The 17,972-nt window shown below is 40.3% G+C and overlaps 1 protein-coding gene across 9 annotated transcripts in view; it reads left to right on the top strand.

Annotated features, from left to right (window-relative positions):
• The window catches only part of PHLDB2 (pleckstrin homology like domain family B member 2), a 200,518-nt gene that overhangs the window by 113,939 nt on the left and 68,607 nt on the right, over positions 1-17,972 (top strand). For all 9 annotated transcript variants that reach the window (XM_081139351.1, XM_081139349.1, XM_081139347.1 and 6 more), the window contains one exon: positions 8,085-9,433. In XM_081139351.1, coding sequence (XP_080995477.1) covers positions 8,085-9,433 — 1,349 coding nt within the window. The remainder of the gene's footprint in view (positions 1-8,084; positions 9,434-17,972) is intronic.

Below are 17,972 nucleotides of genomic sequence, written 5' to 3'. Positions count from 1 at the left end.
CCACACTGCGGACTGTGCCCCTGGGTTATGCATATGTGCGTGTAAGTTCTTCCATTAATCTCGAGTGTGGAGAACGCATTAAGAGAACAGAGTTTAGGAATCTGGAAGAGGGAGTGGAGGGGAAGCTCTGTGGAGATGGAGGCTGGGAAGGGAAGGCCCAGGCTTGGGGGTGCTTGCAGAAGCTGTGTGGGAGGTGAGATTTGGAGGAGAAGGGATCTGGAAATCCTCGCCCCCAGGAGGTGTTTGCCAGTGGGTGTGGGGCTCTGTGGAGCGGGGAGGCTTGTTTGCAGAGGTGCAGGATGCTGAGGAGGCTTTCGTGGAGAAAGGAAATATTTGTGAAAAAGGAAAGTATGTTTGCAAAGGGAGAGTTGAGCAGACTAGGGGTTTACTAAGATGGGCTGCTGTTTGGATAATGGAGGAGGGGGCCATAGGCTGCCTTCGGATTTCTGAAGCGAGAATCTCTCCAGGGAAGGAAGCGGTTGGTCCTGAGGCTTCTCATTGGCCCTGTTCTTCATCCTGTTTTCAGGTTGGGATTAATGGGAAAAGAGGGAGCTTTTTGTGTTCATTGTCCTCCATGCTTAAGCTTGAAGTTTGAGCCTGAAACAGGTTTCTCAGTGTTTCCCTTTTAGTCCTAGAAAAGCTTCCCCTCGGGCCCCATCTGCTGCCATTGGTCTCCACAGAAATGCCCGCCAGCATTTATGTAAAGAACGGCGCTGCTTCGGAGGGACTGTTCTAAGCTGGTGTCTGAATTCAATTACATGTCATCAGTACATGCTTTATTTATAACAGAGCCTAGCGTAAACATCAGTGCTGAAAGAGACCAGCCTGTGGACCACCAGTGTTCTGGGAGAGCCGTGCACCCCAGGCAGCAGCCCCTGTGTGCGACACGCACACCCCCAGAGCCAGCACAGTCAGCTCTAAGGGCCGTCCCGTAGGACACAGGTAGGAGGCAAGCTCTGCTATAAAGTGACATTTTTAACCTATCACTTCCTGATTTTTTTTTTAGATTATTTTATCCCTGAATTTGCTTCTGTCATCTGCATATCCCTGCCTTTCCTCAGCAATATAAAATGATTTCCACTCTTCTACCACTTGTTATTGCAGTCTTTCTTTCATTAGTGCCTGCTGTATTAGGTGATCTAGGACGTGTGTGTACATTGCAACATACAATGACAAGCAACGTGTTGTATAATTCAAGACTCTCCAAACTCTCTTCGTATAAATTACCTGGAAAACTGCATAGGCCAGGCTTGAAGTCTCTCTCCTCCAACACACCACTACACAACACAACACAGCAAACACTTCATTTTAATTTTTTTTTTTTATCTTTGCCCCTGGGCGTGTTTTCATATCTTTGAAACCTGGATCACCCAGGCCCCAGCATTCCCAGCGCTGTACCGGCACTGTTGGTGACTTGTAGTTTGAATGGGATCCGCTTCACTGCGTTGTTATTTGGTATAAACGGAGCTGAAAACTATATATTTTTAAAAGAATGCCAGGATTGCATCAAAGAGTAAAGAATCTAGCAAGATACTTTTAAATATGATCCTTGAGATTAGTTTATGAAGTGACTTTCTTCCCCAGGGAAAAAGTCCTGGGACTTTCTGTGGTATCTTCCTGAGATCTCTTCCTGACTCCTGGCGCTTTCTAGCTGACCATGAGACGATGATAGATTTCAGGTGATAGAATAACAAGAACTCTGGGGGGATTAAATTTACGATTGGAAAGTAAGTCCAAAGGTTTCAACACTTCAACTTCTTTCCTGTTTAGACTTCCCAGTGTTGTCTTTTCTCTCACGTGGGCACCAGATGCCTTCTCTGGGCCATTCTGTGGCTATGCCTGCAGTCTATGCAGCCATGAAAGCCCATGGGACTGTTTTGCTTCCACAGTAACATAATGCAGTGACTTTATAATTTCCCTGGGACTTTTTTGTTTACATTAAATGTACAGGGAATCCAAAATAAACACACCCGTATAGAAACTGTGGAGTCTTCCTCGCCTCCTCTCTTACACATGTTAACACAGACCTCTCCTGCACCAGCCCCCTCCTGTTTGTTACTTGGGCAACACGTCTTGCAGTGTTCTTCTCACCCCCCTAACATCCCAGCTTCTCCTTTCTTCTCCTAAACTCAGCTGCAGTCTCCAATGCATTCTGTCTGCAGAGCTCCCTTTTTGCTGGGGTGGGAGTTAAACCCAGTCTCTTCCGTTTTGTATCATCTGCCCTCCTGCGGCCCCTCCCCTCCCCTCGCCCACACCTTCATCTTCATTCTAGGTAGGTTATGTGGTCGTCCACGTAAGACTGTCCAAACCTCTAAAGGACTTTTATAAAAATTTACTTGAGCCAAACAGAGGATTCACCTGGAAGCAAGGCCTCAACAGATGGGGGGGGGGGGGAATGCTTCCTAGAATGGCAGTTTGCAGCTTCTTTTATGCATTTGGGGTAAGGGGGGAACATAAGGAGCGTTAAGTGAAGGTGGGGATTGGATTACAGAAGAGTTAAGATTATATGCTTTTTTGAGGGTGGATTTGCTGCTGAGGCTTGGAAAAGAGGCATTTCGAAGGTTTATTAACCTAGATGCATAGAAACTTTGGACAGGCCTTGCTTAAGGCAAAGATAAACCTTTTACTAAAGAGGTTATTCGCCTGGAGCTTGACTACCCACCATGACCTGCCCATTTGGGAATTTATGATCAGATCACCCAGTGAGGTGACTTTCCATAAAACCCCTTTTTTGCCCACACTGTTCTACATTCTCCTATACTTTTCCCATTTCTAGATGCCCACTCAAGTGATCTCACCGGCAATGAAAAGAATACTCCAGAAGTAGGGAAGGAAAGAGGTAGCAACAGTCATTCTTGTCACTCCTGGAGTCAGAAATGCCACCCGTGTGGCAGATTCTCCACCTTTTGAGTGAGTTGATTTGTGGGATTAAGAGATAGCAAGCTAAGTATACATATGTACTCGGCTATGGCAGGTAGACTAAGTTTTAGGAAAATGAATGAATGCCAGATTTGTCTTTGATGATAAACCTTCAAATGGACAAGTTTTCACACATTCCTAACAGCCAATAAGGTTGAACTGAAACCTGGGATGTCAAACATGAATATCCCTTTAAATAAATAGTCTCTGGAATGTCCTTCCATCCAAATCATCTGTAACTTTCTTCTACAAATATGTGTGGTGGAGAAATGGTGCATGGCTGTTTCTCAGATGTGGTTTATTATTTGCAAATGCTCTGCTTGTCTCTCCCTAGGTCTGTAAAGCAGATCTTCTTCCAGCCAGTATTATTTCAGATATTTTGGTATTATGTTTTGTTTGCCCAACCAAACTACTTCAGTAATTAAGTAACTTTTAGTTTCTAAAAGTGTATGTGAGGTGGAGAGGGGAACCAGTGTTGCCACCCTGCAGGGTAGTAAGAAACCTGTAGTGGTTTCATACTCTACAATTATATTGGTCCAAAATAAAGAGGAAACAGTTTGGTAGTATTTCACTTGGGTGATTAAGTAGCATTTGCAGCTGCAAACAGGTTGAAATATATTAATATGTTTTGTTATCTAAAATGGCATCAAAGTTGGCCAGAATGGCCCATTGGTTGAGTGTTGTCCTGTGCATCAAAAGGTTGCTGGTTCGATCACCAATTGGGGCACATACGGAAGGCAACCGATCAGTGTTTCTCTCTCCCTCTCTTTCTCTCTCTATCTCTATTTCTATCTCTGTCTCTATATCTCTCTCTCTACCTCTGTCTCTATCCTTTCCTCTCTCTAAGCATGTCCCCAGGTGAGGGTTAAAAAAAAATGACATCAACATTTTATGTTTCTGAGTCAAAAATTAAACTTAAGTATCCTTTTTGACATGAGGTGTTAAACCCTTCAACTCTACTGTTAGAGTAAATATTTAAAATGCAAAGCTTGGATTTCGTGCTTAGCTTTGAGTTCTATTTAATAACATCTGCTCTGCCTTACTTTCTGGATTGCTGTTTCTGCACATTGTGGAAATACCTTTTCTATCTAACTTAGTTCTGTTTCCCATTTTACATACATTGTTGTAAAACCAAAGTCTTCCCCACTAACTGGCTTCAATTATTTTCTTGTTTATTCTAACACCTTACTTACGTATTTCATTTTGTATCATTGTCTAAAACATCCTAAATGGTTGGAGGATGTTGTCTAATTTAAATTCCATTTAGGGCAGGCATGTGCCTTGGATCCTGGACAGTTTATCTTACACAGTGGTGGAGATGTGAAAGGATTAACTATCAGAGGGAGATACATGGTTATTAAATACTGTTTATCCCAAGAGTGTTACATCCTAGATTTTTAAAGACCATGATATAGAAGATAACTGTTGCTGTTTTCCTGCACAATTTTTGTCTGTCAGAGACAGGGTGTTTGCTGGATGTACCAGTAGTCTGCCTCAGATGGGCTTGGGATTTAGTTTATGCCCTTAAAATCACATTTTAGGCATGGATGTAGCTTTATGCTATTCATTGGATATAATAGCCTTTCCTTCAATAGACTTAACTTCATTGTCATTTATTTGTACCGTAACTTCCCCAGACTACCACTGTCGCTGGGTTAGCCTCCCTCCGTGCCCCTTTACCAATCTGTCAGTCGGTCCTTTATTGAGATACGTGTCATCCTGTTACAGCATTTGTTCATATGTGTGTCTTTCCCTTTGGACTGTAAGCTATGTAAAGGCAGGAAAGGATGTCTTTGACCACATACTTGCCAGTTCCTAGCTCAAAGCCTGGTTTATGGTAGGCACTTAATTGAGATTAACGCCTTCCTAGTAACAACTCCCAAATCTCTGCGGCTTAAGCCGCTCTAGGGTTGGCAAGGGCCCTGATCCTTGGTGCCCTCGTTGAAGGGTGTAGGCCAGCGGAGCCTCCACAGACTCCTATCTGATGGCTCAGAGCAAGGGGCATTGTCCCGGGGATGATGCAGAGCAGCATCGCTGTGTTTGCGGGAGGAGGAGAACGGGAATATTAGTGGGCAACGCTAAGGCCTGCTAAGCCAGTGTCTGGGATGTGGTAGGCACTTAATACCTACTTAATGAAGTACCTCAAAATTCCTATTGAGATTTAAATTTTTTTCTATACAATAAGTAGAACTGCTTGAAATCCTGAAATATCCTAGTTACTCCTTTAAAAAAATATATGAGGATACTAATATTATTGTCAGCTATGATCAGCAAACATCTGGAGACTTTTTTTTAATAACTACTCTGTTCGCTTTATTCATGTTACAGAAGGTGTTACATTTGATTTTGTAGGTTTTCAGATGCATAAATGGTAAATTTACATAATTAACATTTTTACCTGAGTCATTTAGGAGAGTTCAGAAAAAATGTGGAAGTCTTCGAATATTTGCGTATTAAGTTAGTCTAATCAAAAAGTTCTTTAAAATAAACTATTTTGGGGGAGAGCTAATATCTGGCTCAAAAATTGGTCAGGAACTTAGGAAAAATGAGTCTAATTAACTTGATGTGTCGCGCTCTAGATTGTATTATAGTATTTTACAATAAGTGGGAGTTTTTCTTATTGTTAAAGTAACCCACATACATTGTTTAAAATGTGGAAAAATACAAACTACTATGAGGAAAGTGAATTAAAAGTCACCCCCCAGATAAAACCACTGCTAACTTTTCAGCGCGATTCCAGCCCGTGGTTATTCTTGTTGCAGGAGAAGAGGCACAGAGACAAGGCAATGGAAGGTATTGGCTTGTATGTAAGAGGGAGATAGCAGTGGAAATGGTAAGAAGAGATCAGATGAGAATATGTTTTAAGGACAGTGCTGGTAGGATTAGTTGATGGATAAAATGAGAAAGAAGATGATAGAAAAGTGATAGAGGAAAGGGAGATAGTGAAGGAGGGAGTCTGCTCGCCCCTTATAATAAATAATGCTGTAATATCCTCAGTATCTACCTATTTTGTTTCCTCCATTGAAAAATATTTAACTTGAGGGAACTGGCCGAGGTTTCCTGGACTTTCAGTATGACAAGCCAGGCAGAGATGAAGCTAGTTGGTAACAGAAGGGACCAAGCCTGAAGGCCGTCTTGGTTTCAGTCCTCTAAGGGGGCATGGTGGGGTATGTCTCAGACCAGGCTGCTGTTGCTTTCAAGGCCAGAATGGTGGTAGTAGACAGTTGCTGAGAGGGACATTTGTCTTGGGGGCAGAGATGGCACTGTTCCTGAGAAATAACATACCTGGCAAGAGCCAAATGGCAGGGCCAGATTCCAATTGGGAGGCAATTCTACAGGAGAATTCCAATTTTTTAATTTTTTTTTTTTTTTGAGGACACTTCAAAAGATAATCATGCTTTTATCCATCAGGACAGGGCTTTGGGTTGGAAGATAAGGCAGAGCTTGTTGGGGGAAGCTGCAGCTTTATGGGGTCATGGGTACTAAGCCCCCCACTAGGATTTAAGCAGCCCGACTGTTTCTTGGCTCTACTCCGTGGACAAGAAGCAGTGCCTTATTAGGCTGTCTGAATTTGCCCAGGACGTCTGTGAGGCCGAGCAGGCAAGGCGGAGTTCCTTCAGTCTGTGGCTGGGAGGGAGGAGCGGGGAAGGCCAGGGTGAAATTTAAAACTTGGGTTCATTGAGTGTCTCACCTATGGGACAGTGGGAGTCAGGAGAGGTCGGAGATAAGACAGAAATAAGAGACATAACCTTTCTTAATCTCTCTTCCTTAATCTTGTGGCCTAATTATGAAAACATACACACTATGAAACTGATTACTGACCATAAGCGACAGTGTTTAGGTAGAGACCAGATATGTAATACCTAGTGTCTCAGGTGCCTGAGGAGTTGGAGGACCATCTTGGTTGGCAGTGCACGAGTTCAGCGAGAATGTCTGTTTCCACTTTGACGATGATCTAAAGATAATCTTTTTATCAGTTAGATGTTTAAGCCTTCTCATTTGCAGTGATAATTTGCAATGAAAACATAGTTTCAGCCCGGCCAGACTTGGCTCAGGGGTTGAGCGTCAACCTAGGATCCAGGCGATCGGGGTTTGATTCCTGATCAGGGCACATGCCTGGGTTGCGGGCTCGATCAATGACTTGCTCATCATTGATGTTTCTATCTCTCTCTCTCCCTCTCCTTTCCTCTCTCTGAAATCAATATATTTTTTTTTTTAAAAAAAACAACATTGTTTCATAGACTAAAACTTTAGTTTCTTAAATTAATATTATTCAAGCTAGATTCCAAAAATACCTGTATGGGTGCATACATTTTTTAAAAAATTGTAATCATGGAAGATAGAATCCTAATCTGAGTCTTGAGGAATGGGTGGGCTCAAGTAGGTGCTAAAGAGGGAGAAGGGTATTTCTGAGAGAGGAGGGACTTTGAGATCAAGGATGCACATGGTTCCTTTGGGGTACCCGGGAACTTGAAGGATATGTGTTTCAGGTTTTTAAATACTCCGTCCACCCTGTCCCTGATACCGGGGTAATTTGGGGAACACTCTTTTCTCTCTTTCCTCTATCGCTTCTCTTTTTCTGATGGGTACAGGAGCTGTATTAAGTCTTTTTGTTGAGCAGGTTTGTTGAAAGCCCTCTTGAAGAACCGTCTTCTAACCTCGATGTTTTTGATCAGTGTCTAACATAAAATCTTCTTTCTCTGACACAGTGTGAATTATGTTTCCTCAGGACTTTACTTCTGAGCAGTTAATGATTCTAGCAGAGACATGTAAAGGAAGGCCCACCGCATCAGCCTTTGGGGTGTTTGCTAGGTGCTCAGGAAGCAGGTGGTCTGCCCAGGACTAGAACCCTAAAGGGAAATGGGCTTTTTTTAATGTAACAGCCTAATCCTTCACCTGTACCTAGGGATTTGTTCTTCTCAAATATCACTGATGGCCTCTTGAGTTACTTTTTTCTTTTGAACAAAAACCATCCCAGATCAGTGGTCTTTGTTAACCTTCACTGTGCAGTACATGTTTGTTAGGTTTATTACTAAAACAGAGATTGTGTCTGTTAATTACATTAGGTCAGGCTGCACGGCTCTTTGTTCAAATGTGGGCTGACAAGGGCTTGGTCTTTTTAAACTTTCTTCAAGTAAAACTTTCCCTTTCTTTTTCCTTTGCAGATTCCAGCAACATTATGGCCGAGCATAGCCACGTGCAGCAACAGCTGGATTTACAGAATGGCAGTCTAGAGGCAAGATTTGCGGCGAATCCCCTCGAGAACGATTCCAAAAACATGATGGAGAACCTGAGCCCAAAGAAATACGCTTCCAGCCTGAGATTTAAAGCCAACGGAGACTATTCTGGCTCCTACTTGACCCTCTCACAACCTGTGCCTGCGAAGAGAAGCCCTTCCCCTTTGGGAACCAGCGTCCGAAGTAGTCCCTCCTTGGCCAAAATCCAGGGAAGCAAGCCATTCTCTTGCGATGGAACCGACAAGAGCATTTCCATGAAGCCCCCCGCCCCCTTACGCAGCACTTCCCCCTCCCTCGGTGGGTATTCCCGTGGAAGGGCCGACTTTGATCATTTCACTGGCCGGGACGGTGAACGGTCCCTGAGGCTCTCGGAGAAGCCTCCCTATTCCAAACACAGCTCGAGGAATAAATCCCACGACAACTTCTACTTTCTTGGAGGGCTGGAGAGCCGAAAGACGTCTGGCTCCCTGCTGGCCATGTGGAACGGGAGCTCCCTGAGCGACACCGGCCCCTCTCCGGCCAGCAGATCAGGGGCGGCCAGCATGCCTTCGAGCCCAAAGCAAGCCAGAAAAATGAGCATCCAGGACAGCCTGATGCTGCAGCCCAGGCTGGCGAGACCCAAGGAGGCGGCGTCTGAAAACATCAGCTTAAGAACTAGGAAGTATTCGGGCAGCAGCCTGAGTCACATGGGAGCCTACAGCCGCTCGCTGCCCAGGTTGCACCGGGCCACGGAGAACCAGCTCACGCCTCTCAGTTTGCCTCCGAGAAACTCTCTGGGCAACTCCAAGCGAAGCAAACTGGGGGGAAAGGATCTACCTCATAGCATCATAGACAACGACAATTACCTGAATTTTTCCTCTTTGAGCTCAGGCGCTTTACCCTGTAAAACCTCTGTGTCCGAGGGCACCCCTTATGTCAGTTCCGCCCTCAGTGTCCCCGGCAGTCCTCGCGTGGCTCGGAAGATGCTCCTGGCCTCCACCTCCTCCTGTACCTCTGATGACTTTGATAAGGCGTCCTACTCGGGGACCAGCTCGGCTCACTCCTTTCCTCCCCTGGAGCCAGACAGAGTGTTTGCGGCCAGGAGGAAGTTCTCGTGCGGATCTGTGGAGTTGGATGATGCCGATTTGGAGAGCCTCAGACAGGCCTCAGGGACCCCCCAGCCGGTCCACCGGGAGCGGAAAAGCAGCATCAGTTCCATCTCAGGGCGCGACGACCTGATGGATTACCACCGGCGGCAGAGGGAGGAGCGGCTCAGGGAGCAGGAGATGGAGCGATTGGTAATCACCTGGCTTGACCTCACTGTCCCATTGAACAGCTTCTTGGAGACAAACTCCAAGGATTTCTGTGGGCGCGTAGAATTTCCATGGGCACCAGCCGCCCCTTCCTAGAATTTCTCCTGATCTCTCTCCTCTTCCCAGCTCACTGGCGCTAGTCACCTGTGGGTATTTAGAAGGCCCACATGTGCCGAATGTTATGTTAAGTTGCTCTGCAGAGTTCTCACAGGTATATATTCTTGAGAAACCTAACAAAGGTAGTTGTGAATTTTACTGAATTCCTTATGTCTTACCAACTTTTTCTTTAAGACTGTGAGGAAACGCCGATTTGTATTATGTGTATCATCAAATTTGCATGTATCATAGAAATAATCAGTGAAACTATAATGTATCAGGGTTTAGGTAGGATTGTGGAAAATCAGAAGGTTGCCTAAATGGTGCTCGACCATTTCTCCGCACTGTGCACCCACACGCAGCCTCACATTCCCTTCAGCCGTGTCTCTTAGCGCATGCCGTGACTCCCAGCTGCGCATACGCAAAAATGGTTTGACTTGTCTTTCTCTATTTAAAATGGATTTATGCTTATTTTGGAAAATATTCCTTGAGAATTCCATAATGAATGAGAGCAAACTACTGCATTTTTCTATTCTCTCTTCTTTTAAGCATAAGGGTTTTTTTGTTTGTTTTGGTTTTGGTTATAGGCTGAATGGCTGTCACAGATTATGTTGATTCATTAATGATGAATTATGTGTTTCTTTCATGGGGGAAACAGCAGGATGGTAAAGCTGGTTTACAAAAGTATAGGAGTAGCAAAAGTATTTTAGTTACTAAAAGAAAGCATGCTGGAATAAGATTTATGAATCACACACCGAACTAGTTAATGCCCTATAGGACAATACTATTGTAACCTTTGTACTGATTATAATGGACAGAAATCATTGACATCTATACAGGACAAAATTTGTTGGACATTTTAGCAAAAAAATAACTTAATTACTCATCAATTTGATAAGTTAATGTCTATTCCTACAGAGTTTCCAAATATCCTACTATGGACTAGTAAGAACATAAATGTGTGTAGCCTTAAAGAGTTCGATGTTCCGTGGGTGGATCTGTTAGATGATGCTCCAGTATGACAGTTTCCTTTGTTATAATAATCTCCAGAGGTTTTTCATGGTCGCAAAAGCATTGTATTTAGGCTTGATTCATTGGCATAAGTCAAGAAGAAGTTTTAAGTAACATATAAAAGCCTTATTGCATATGGATGGCAAACTTAGCACTATACTAGCTGAACAATCATTATTAATGGAGTAGGAGAATTAACGTCTATCTGATCATTTATTAAGGAATCTGGGAGAGCAGTTCAGTGGTTTCCATCCCTCCAAAGGTCTTCCTCAAATGCTCTTGTTTACTCTTTTTGTTCCACAGATAGGAAACCAAACTTAAAATTCATTTCCACTGGTCTTCCTCTTCAGCACTTATAAGTGTTGGTGAGTTTCTCTTTTCTCTAGTGTCCCCACATCTGCTAAGGCTCCTGGCAATTCCAGAAGTGACCTTCCTTTTGGCCTGTAAAGTTGATGCCTTGTAAGCTACCAATAGGTCCGAGTTCAACTTCTTGGAAGAGCTTTGTGGGTATTGGCTCCAAATGTTAAAATAACTCTTTTTCCTTAATAATGGATTTGTCATATCTGTTGAAATGAGGCTTATTTTTAAATCTGACACTCTAGGTTTGGACTCTGTTGCATAGTTTATTTTTGATTACTTCCCAGTAAAACCGAGGACAGATTCTTATTGAGCTTCTGAAAAGAATGTTAGTGCCATTAAAAAGTAAAGTGTCTTAGAAAAAAATATTTCTTTCTGATTTCTGAGAGAACAAGCAGAACAAGCTACCATTAAAAGAATGTTTCATTTAATTTGCAAAATCATAGTCAACTAAATTGAAGGTTAGAGATACATCAAGTTAAAAGCTAAAGGGTTTTTCTATCAAAAAATAGAACATTGAAAATAATACCAATAATCTTCCAAAACATATTTACATTTAGAAATTAGATTTACTGTATCAATTCCATCAGTTTTATGTAATCAGTTCTTATTCCTCTGCATCTTGGGTCGTTAATTTAATTACACAAAGTCATCTATTTCTGGACTAAAAAAGTCCTGAAAATCTGATGTAGCTGCCTAGTACTGCCTCATAGTTGTCTACATAATATCAGCTCAGAAGCCTCCACCCTTAAGTCTATTCTTTGAACTCTCAAGGGTGAAGAGTATCTGGTAAAGTTCTTTCCATGAGGCTCTGAGACTCTTTGGTAAAGGCACATTCTAGTCTAGAACGTAAGCAGAGTCTTTAGGTAAGCATGAGAGAAAAGCAGAGACTACTGGTGAGGTTAAGAGCAAGTGACCATGGTTAATCTATGGATAACTTAACAAACAATATCAACTAGGAGAGTTAAAATTTTCTGTCAGGGTCTTACTTAGTCAGTGTTTCCCCTGAGGGCAAAAATGTATCACAGAGAATGAGGACTTTGACGTATATCCAGGGTCTTTCTGTAAGTATGCATCTCTGACTTTTATTTATATTATAATATTATAATATTTTACCTGTTCAAAATTAGCCTGGGAAAGGCTGAGCTTCTCATTTGACTTGACAAATCTTCCTGTGCAATTCTTGATAGTGTTGACCTATTTATAATTAAGGGGCATAGCAAACAAACTTAATTATTTCTAGTATTTTTTTTTTTTGGTAAGATTAAGGAATGAATCTTGTGATTGTCCAGGAGTCTTCTGGGGAAATTTAAAGATAGTTCAGGTATAAAAGATATCTTGGAAAAAACTTTTTTCTAAATTTAGGGTCTGATCTTGGGAAGGCAAAATCAAATATTAACCAGAGATTTTATCACTTGAGTAATATAGGATTGTCTATGCCTGTGAACAATGACTGTTTGCAGTTTGGTTACCTAATAATTAAGTGACAATAGGTTATTTTATAATAAACAAGAAATCTTAAGTCACTTAGAAATGAGAAAGTTTTTTTTCATTTTAAATATGCAAGAATATATCCCAGTTAGCACAAGGCACACAAAGTTACTCCTGCGAGATACTGAAATTGTTCTTTCTGGGCAGATTACATAGAAAAATAAACTTAAACTGCCTTTTGTAAGCATAGGCTGATTTCTCCAAGATCAGTGTGTCATTTCAGTAGAGATAACTGCATTTTAGTTTTACATTAATAGGGCACTTGTCGTGCGTTACATTTTTTTTAAAAATTGCTTCATAAATAAACCTATCAAAGTTTTATAAACTTTGCCAAAATTTTAACATTTTATTATGTCATTATGGACTTAATTCTTTGCACATATTATAAACCAAGTCAAATAAAGCTCCATTTCTGCAAACCTAGAATTTTTAACTTTTCATCAACTTTTGTTCTTCACGGTTTTCTTTCACATTTTGGAACAACCAGACACTTTAAGACAAAGGTACTTAACTTAAAGATGTTGGAAATTATGTTTAAGCTGACACATCACAGAACATGATTGATATAAAAGGTTGGTTACCATTATAATTTTGTTCAGTTGAGCACAAATTTTATATTTTCCATAATCGTAAGCATCATATGGAAGTAATCTTAGCTTATCTCTGAAGTAAACTAATATGACATTTAAGAAGTTCAGATAAACTAATCCCTTTATGATAAACCCAATCAACTTATTTTAAAATGAAATTACACTTTTATTATACTATACACTGATAAAATAAGGCAAAGACATAGAGCTATTTTTAAAATAAGATTATCAAATCAGTCTGACTTGTATAAGCATTCACTTTAATCATGTAAACTTGTTTTCTAAGGGAAAAAATGCTTATGAAGTCAACAGTTTTGATGAGAAAGGTCTTTTTCTAAAAGAGGAACACATTAAAATTATTTGAATTTTATTTTCTGGAATTTGGGAAATGTTAGATTTCTTTAAGAGCTATTAGTCTCTATAAACTAATCAGAAGCAGAAATCCTTTATTTTAATTTATTATTATTATTCTCAGGAGGTAGGAAAATATTTCACCCCCACACAGTGATTTTCACCCCATCAGGTATAGAGACACAGACATTAAAAACAGCAAAAGTTCAATGGCCTCAGCTACAGATCAAAAGTAAACACTGGAACAAGACTGGTGGCTTCTCCACTGGGCACAAAATTGTCCTGATTTGAACTCACAGATAGGAAAACAACAAACAAATTAGAGCTAACAACAAACAAATGTCCAGTCATCCTTCACCTGAGCAAGACTAGATTCCAGTTCTGCCAGACAGATCACCAAGTGGTCAGACCATAAAACCAGAGCCCCAGTCATTGCTGCCACCAACGGGGATAATAACTGTCGGTTGTGTGCGAACCCAAACCCCGATCAGACTTGGCTGAGAATCAGAAACAAAAACAAAAGCACAGGATAGGAAAACAAAACCTTCAGAGAATATCGAGTCAGTGAAGGTCAGGTTCTACTGCCATTTGGGATTTGCTGCAGGAGCCAAGAAAAGCTGTGCCTGGGCTTCCAGCCCATGAGGTAAACTTCGTGAGCGATGCAGTCCACTTGGACAGTTCACTGGGACCTCCAAATTGTCAAAGCATAATTTAAAAAAAAATAAACACAAATACAGAATGAGTAGATGCAAAGATTTATTGAACTCATTAATGAGGAAACCAAGCAGCATACAGCCAGTTCACGAAGCATGATTTCAGTATTTTTTGGCTTAACTTTGATTATAGCAGTGTTTCATCTGTTTTTCTTTTTTCTTTACTTGTCCAATCTTTATTTGAAAACTCAAAGTAATTATATTGAGTTTTAAAGATTGAACCCTAATTATGAACCTCCAAGGACCTATTAATGAAGCATAATAATTTTCTTGGAGCCTACATTAAATAGCTTCCAACTGCTGTGCTATGTGAAATGTTTAGTTTTTTACAATTTTTCTTCCTCCTTTCTTGCTCTCAGCTGCCAAACCTTGCTTTTATTGTGCCAGCCTTTTCTTTCTTTTTTATGATTTTAGAAATCAGATATCAAGCCTTGTTTTAAAATATTCCAAACTAAGAGTTACTAGGTGTAAGTGAGGTCTTGATTGGGCCCTGTGTGCATGAAGTTCTTAGGCTTCATGATGTCCTTTAGGGATGGTCAGTGTTCGTTTAAACTAACTAGTTCTGAGCTGCTTGACAAATAGGCGTAGTGGGTGAAGGATCTCTAGTGGGCTGGGATGCTGATCCTTGGACAAACAGTTGTTCCAGAGGCTAGAGAAATTATTATAAAGTAGACAGGATATTCTTTTATTCATCTCATTTGATACAGAGGTAGTGATAGCCGTCTTGTACTTATGATCTGGGGTAGTTCAAGTCATTTTTAAAAGAAGTAGGGAAAATAATCTTAAAGAAAACCCTACTGCTTTTAAGAGTATTCATTTGGTTCCATTACCAAAAGCATCTGTGTGCTATTGTGGAGAACCGATGTACTCCCACAAATTGCTTTGTAGCAATCCAGTATTTTCTGTCCGGTTGACGACCGCCATCTGTGGTGCCCTGATAAACAGCATTGTCGCCACTTAGAACTAGGTAAGACCAAACTTGGCATTCATGTCTCAGACATGCTGTAATATGATGCCAGCTCTCACCAGGCATCACGCAATAAGGTTGCCTAACTTTTTACATGCTCTGCCCTAATGAAGATAAAGGTTGGCCTTCTTTCAAAGCGCATGTTAATATCTCCATGGTGGTTCTTATTTGAACAGGTGAAAAGTCTGAGACAATGATTCCCCATTGTTTCGAAGGTGTTTTGCAATAGCTCCTTTGAAAGGAGTTTATAACTAAAGAATTTTAAGTTGCAAGAGGTTGGGACTGTGTCTGTCCTACTCACCACTGTACACCCACCCCCTGGCCAGATGACTAGAGTAAAGGGAAGCATTGCATAGGTGACTTTGAGAAGAGTAAATGAATGTTTTTCATACCCATTCATGACTTTCGCTGTGGCTTTCCTTTTTCTGTACTGTAGGCTCCCAAACATTTCAACCTTAAATTTATGCGCTTAGTTCCAGGTAACACTAAAGCTCTATACAGAAGTATGCAACTATCTCAGCATACATTTTGCTTCCAGAAACAAGAAATTCCCTTCCAATTTTCAATGAAAAATGAAAAGGTGAAAATGAGTTATTTTAATTTTATAGCATTCTTTCTAAGAATTGGTGGTCTCCAGGATCATACAAAAACCAAGGCTGTGTACTGCTGAGTAGATCTCTAATGTTTCTAAAATTATATATATAACTGAGCATATTTAAGGAGTTATGCAATTTAATAACATAAATGTATGTGTTGTCTTATCTTACGGTGATAAGACACAGATAGTGTTTTTTAAAGACCAGAGAGTAAACAGGTTATAAAATTCAGTTTTATAATTTGGAAAATTTGTTTAGAAACCCAAGAAAAGTGAGGGTTGTCTGGTGAAAATTACTCTACCTGTAGCTGTGTGTTGCTTCTCTCCCTGCTTCTCGCTGCGTCTATTTCAGTGGCTCCTGATCCCAAAAGAAAAAATTGGGGCATTCAGACCTTTCTTGTAAATTTGACAGCATTTCTTGGTTGTGTGCAGAATGGACAATGTTAAGAGAATGACTATCGGTGCCTCAGCCATAGTATTAATCTTTTTTTTTTTTTTTAAATATGTGTTTGGAATGTGAAGGCAAGCTTAAGTCTTGAAAACTCTTTTGTCTTCTAGTCTGACTTGAAAGGCATCTCCTTCCTGATGTCGCCTTCCTCTTGCTACATCCTGACTATAGCTTTAATTTTTAAAAAATATTTGCGCTAGTGGGAAGTGAGCCAGTTCAACTGCAAATGGGGTGAGAGGTTGGTTTTTCTAACCAAATAAACTTGGTGGCTCAGACTTTTTAAAGGGATATTAAGAAATTATAAATGTCTTCCTATAGTCTGAGTCAGAATGACCATCATTACATTAATTGGCTTAATCTTCAGATTCAGCATAGCCTGCCTTGTTTCTGTGGAGCCTTGTTACTTAGCTCTGCTGTTTAAAGCAGCCAGTCAATTCTTTGCCATTATGGCTTATTTGGATGGCTTATAGAGTCTAGCTCTATACAATGTGAGCCATAAATGTGAACCACATATTTTAAAATTTTCTTATGTCAAGAAAAATGAAAAAAAGTGAAATTAGTTATAATATATTGGACAGCACGGGATTAAATTGGTGATGCTATTTACTGCCTAAATAAGTTATCCATTCTCTAAACCGACTTCTTCCATTTCTAACAAAATACAAGTAAATCTATAACTAGTGGGTAATATAAAAAAGACTGATATCTCTGGTCAGATCACCTTGAGTCACTGGAGAATAATAGGCTTTTTCTTTTAAATAGCAAATTGCTGGCATACATCTAGATATTCAGTAAATATTAAATAATTAATCATTAGCAAATTAAGATTGTCAGCTGTCCCCAGTTAACCTAGAATAAAAACAGTTACCACGTCTTTTTTTTTCTTTTTAATTGGAGGGCTAAGAGGGGGATAGAAAAAGAAAAAATAGTGTTTAGCAATAACCTAGTGACTCCACCTTGGGGGAACACATAGCTAAAGTCTCAGTGTACTCCTGTGTTAAAATAGTCAGTGACAGTTACTGTTAAAAGCAGGTTCTTCTCTGCTTGAAAGCAAATCCTAAATCCTGGTTACTGTGGCAGTGCAAGCTGTTGCCTCTTGATGGTGCCACACATTTAAAAATCTCTGCTCAGAACTGAGAGGCCTGCACTGTGCATCCTACTTAGCATAGTTTAGAGTTCTCAGGCTAAATGCTGAAGTATGAAAGGCCATTTGGACTAAAAGGAGGCCCTGTATGCCACCATGTTGGTTATGGAAAAAGTCTCATTTTTTTAAAAATGATAAATCAATATACACGAGGACTTGTTATTAAATAAGAAATAAACCACATAAATAAAATTCATAGAAAACATACAAACTAGATGAAAATTCAAAATATAGTGTATCTATACCAACAGGTACATACAGAGAGTGGGGTGATGAGGGAAGATTGTTGATACTTTATAGGAAAAGTGATCCTCATATTTGTTGTCAAATTACTTAGGATCTCAGTTAAAACCCATTTATGATCTACCTTTTAAAAATTTCTCATCAAAGAGTAAGTTTATGACTTGTGCTGGCTAATTATTACGAGAGGGTTTTTTTCCCCCCCAATTCTAGAAATTTATGGGAAAATTTGCTATGAAGGGTATTTTTAAGGTTTGAGGTTTGTTTTTTGTTTTTTTTTTAAGTCCAAAACAAGTATTATAATACAAATACCTTCATCACTTTTCAACGGAAGAATTTTGATTCAGCCATCTCAAAGTGCAGATTAAGACCTACTAGAAGGCAGTTTTTAAAGAAAGTTAATTTTTTTATTTTGAGGAACTTGTAGATTCATGTGCAATTATAAGAAATAATTTGGAGATCCTGTGCACCTCATTCCCAGTTTCCTCCAGTGGTAACATATTGAAAACAATATTACGGTA

The sequence above is a fragment of the Miniopterus schreibersii genome (genome assembly GCF_964146895.1).
Source record: "Miniopterus schreibersii genome assembly, chromosome: 5".
Classification (NCBI taxonomy): Eukaryota; Metazoa; Chordata; class Mammalia; order Chiroptera; family Miniopteridae; genus Miniopterus; species Miniopterus schreibersii.
This window is presented reverse-complemented; position numbering and strand designations above follow the sequence as displayed.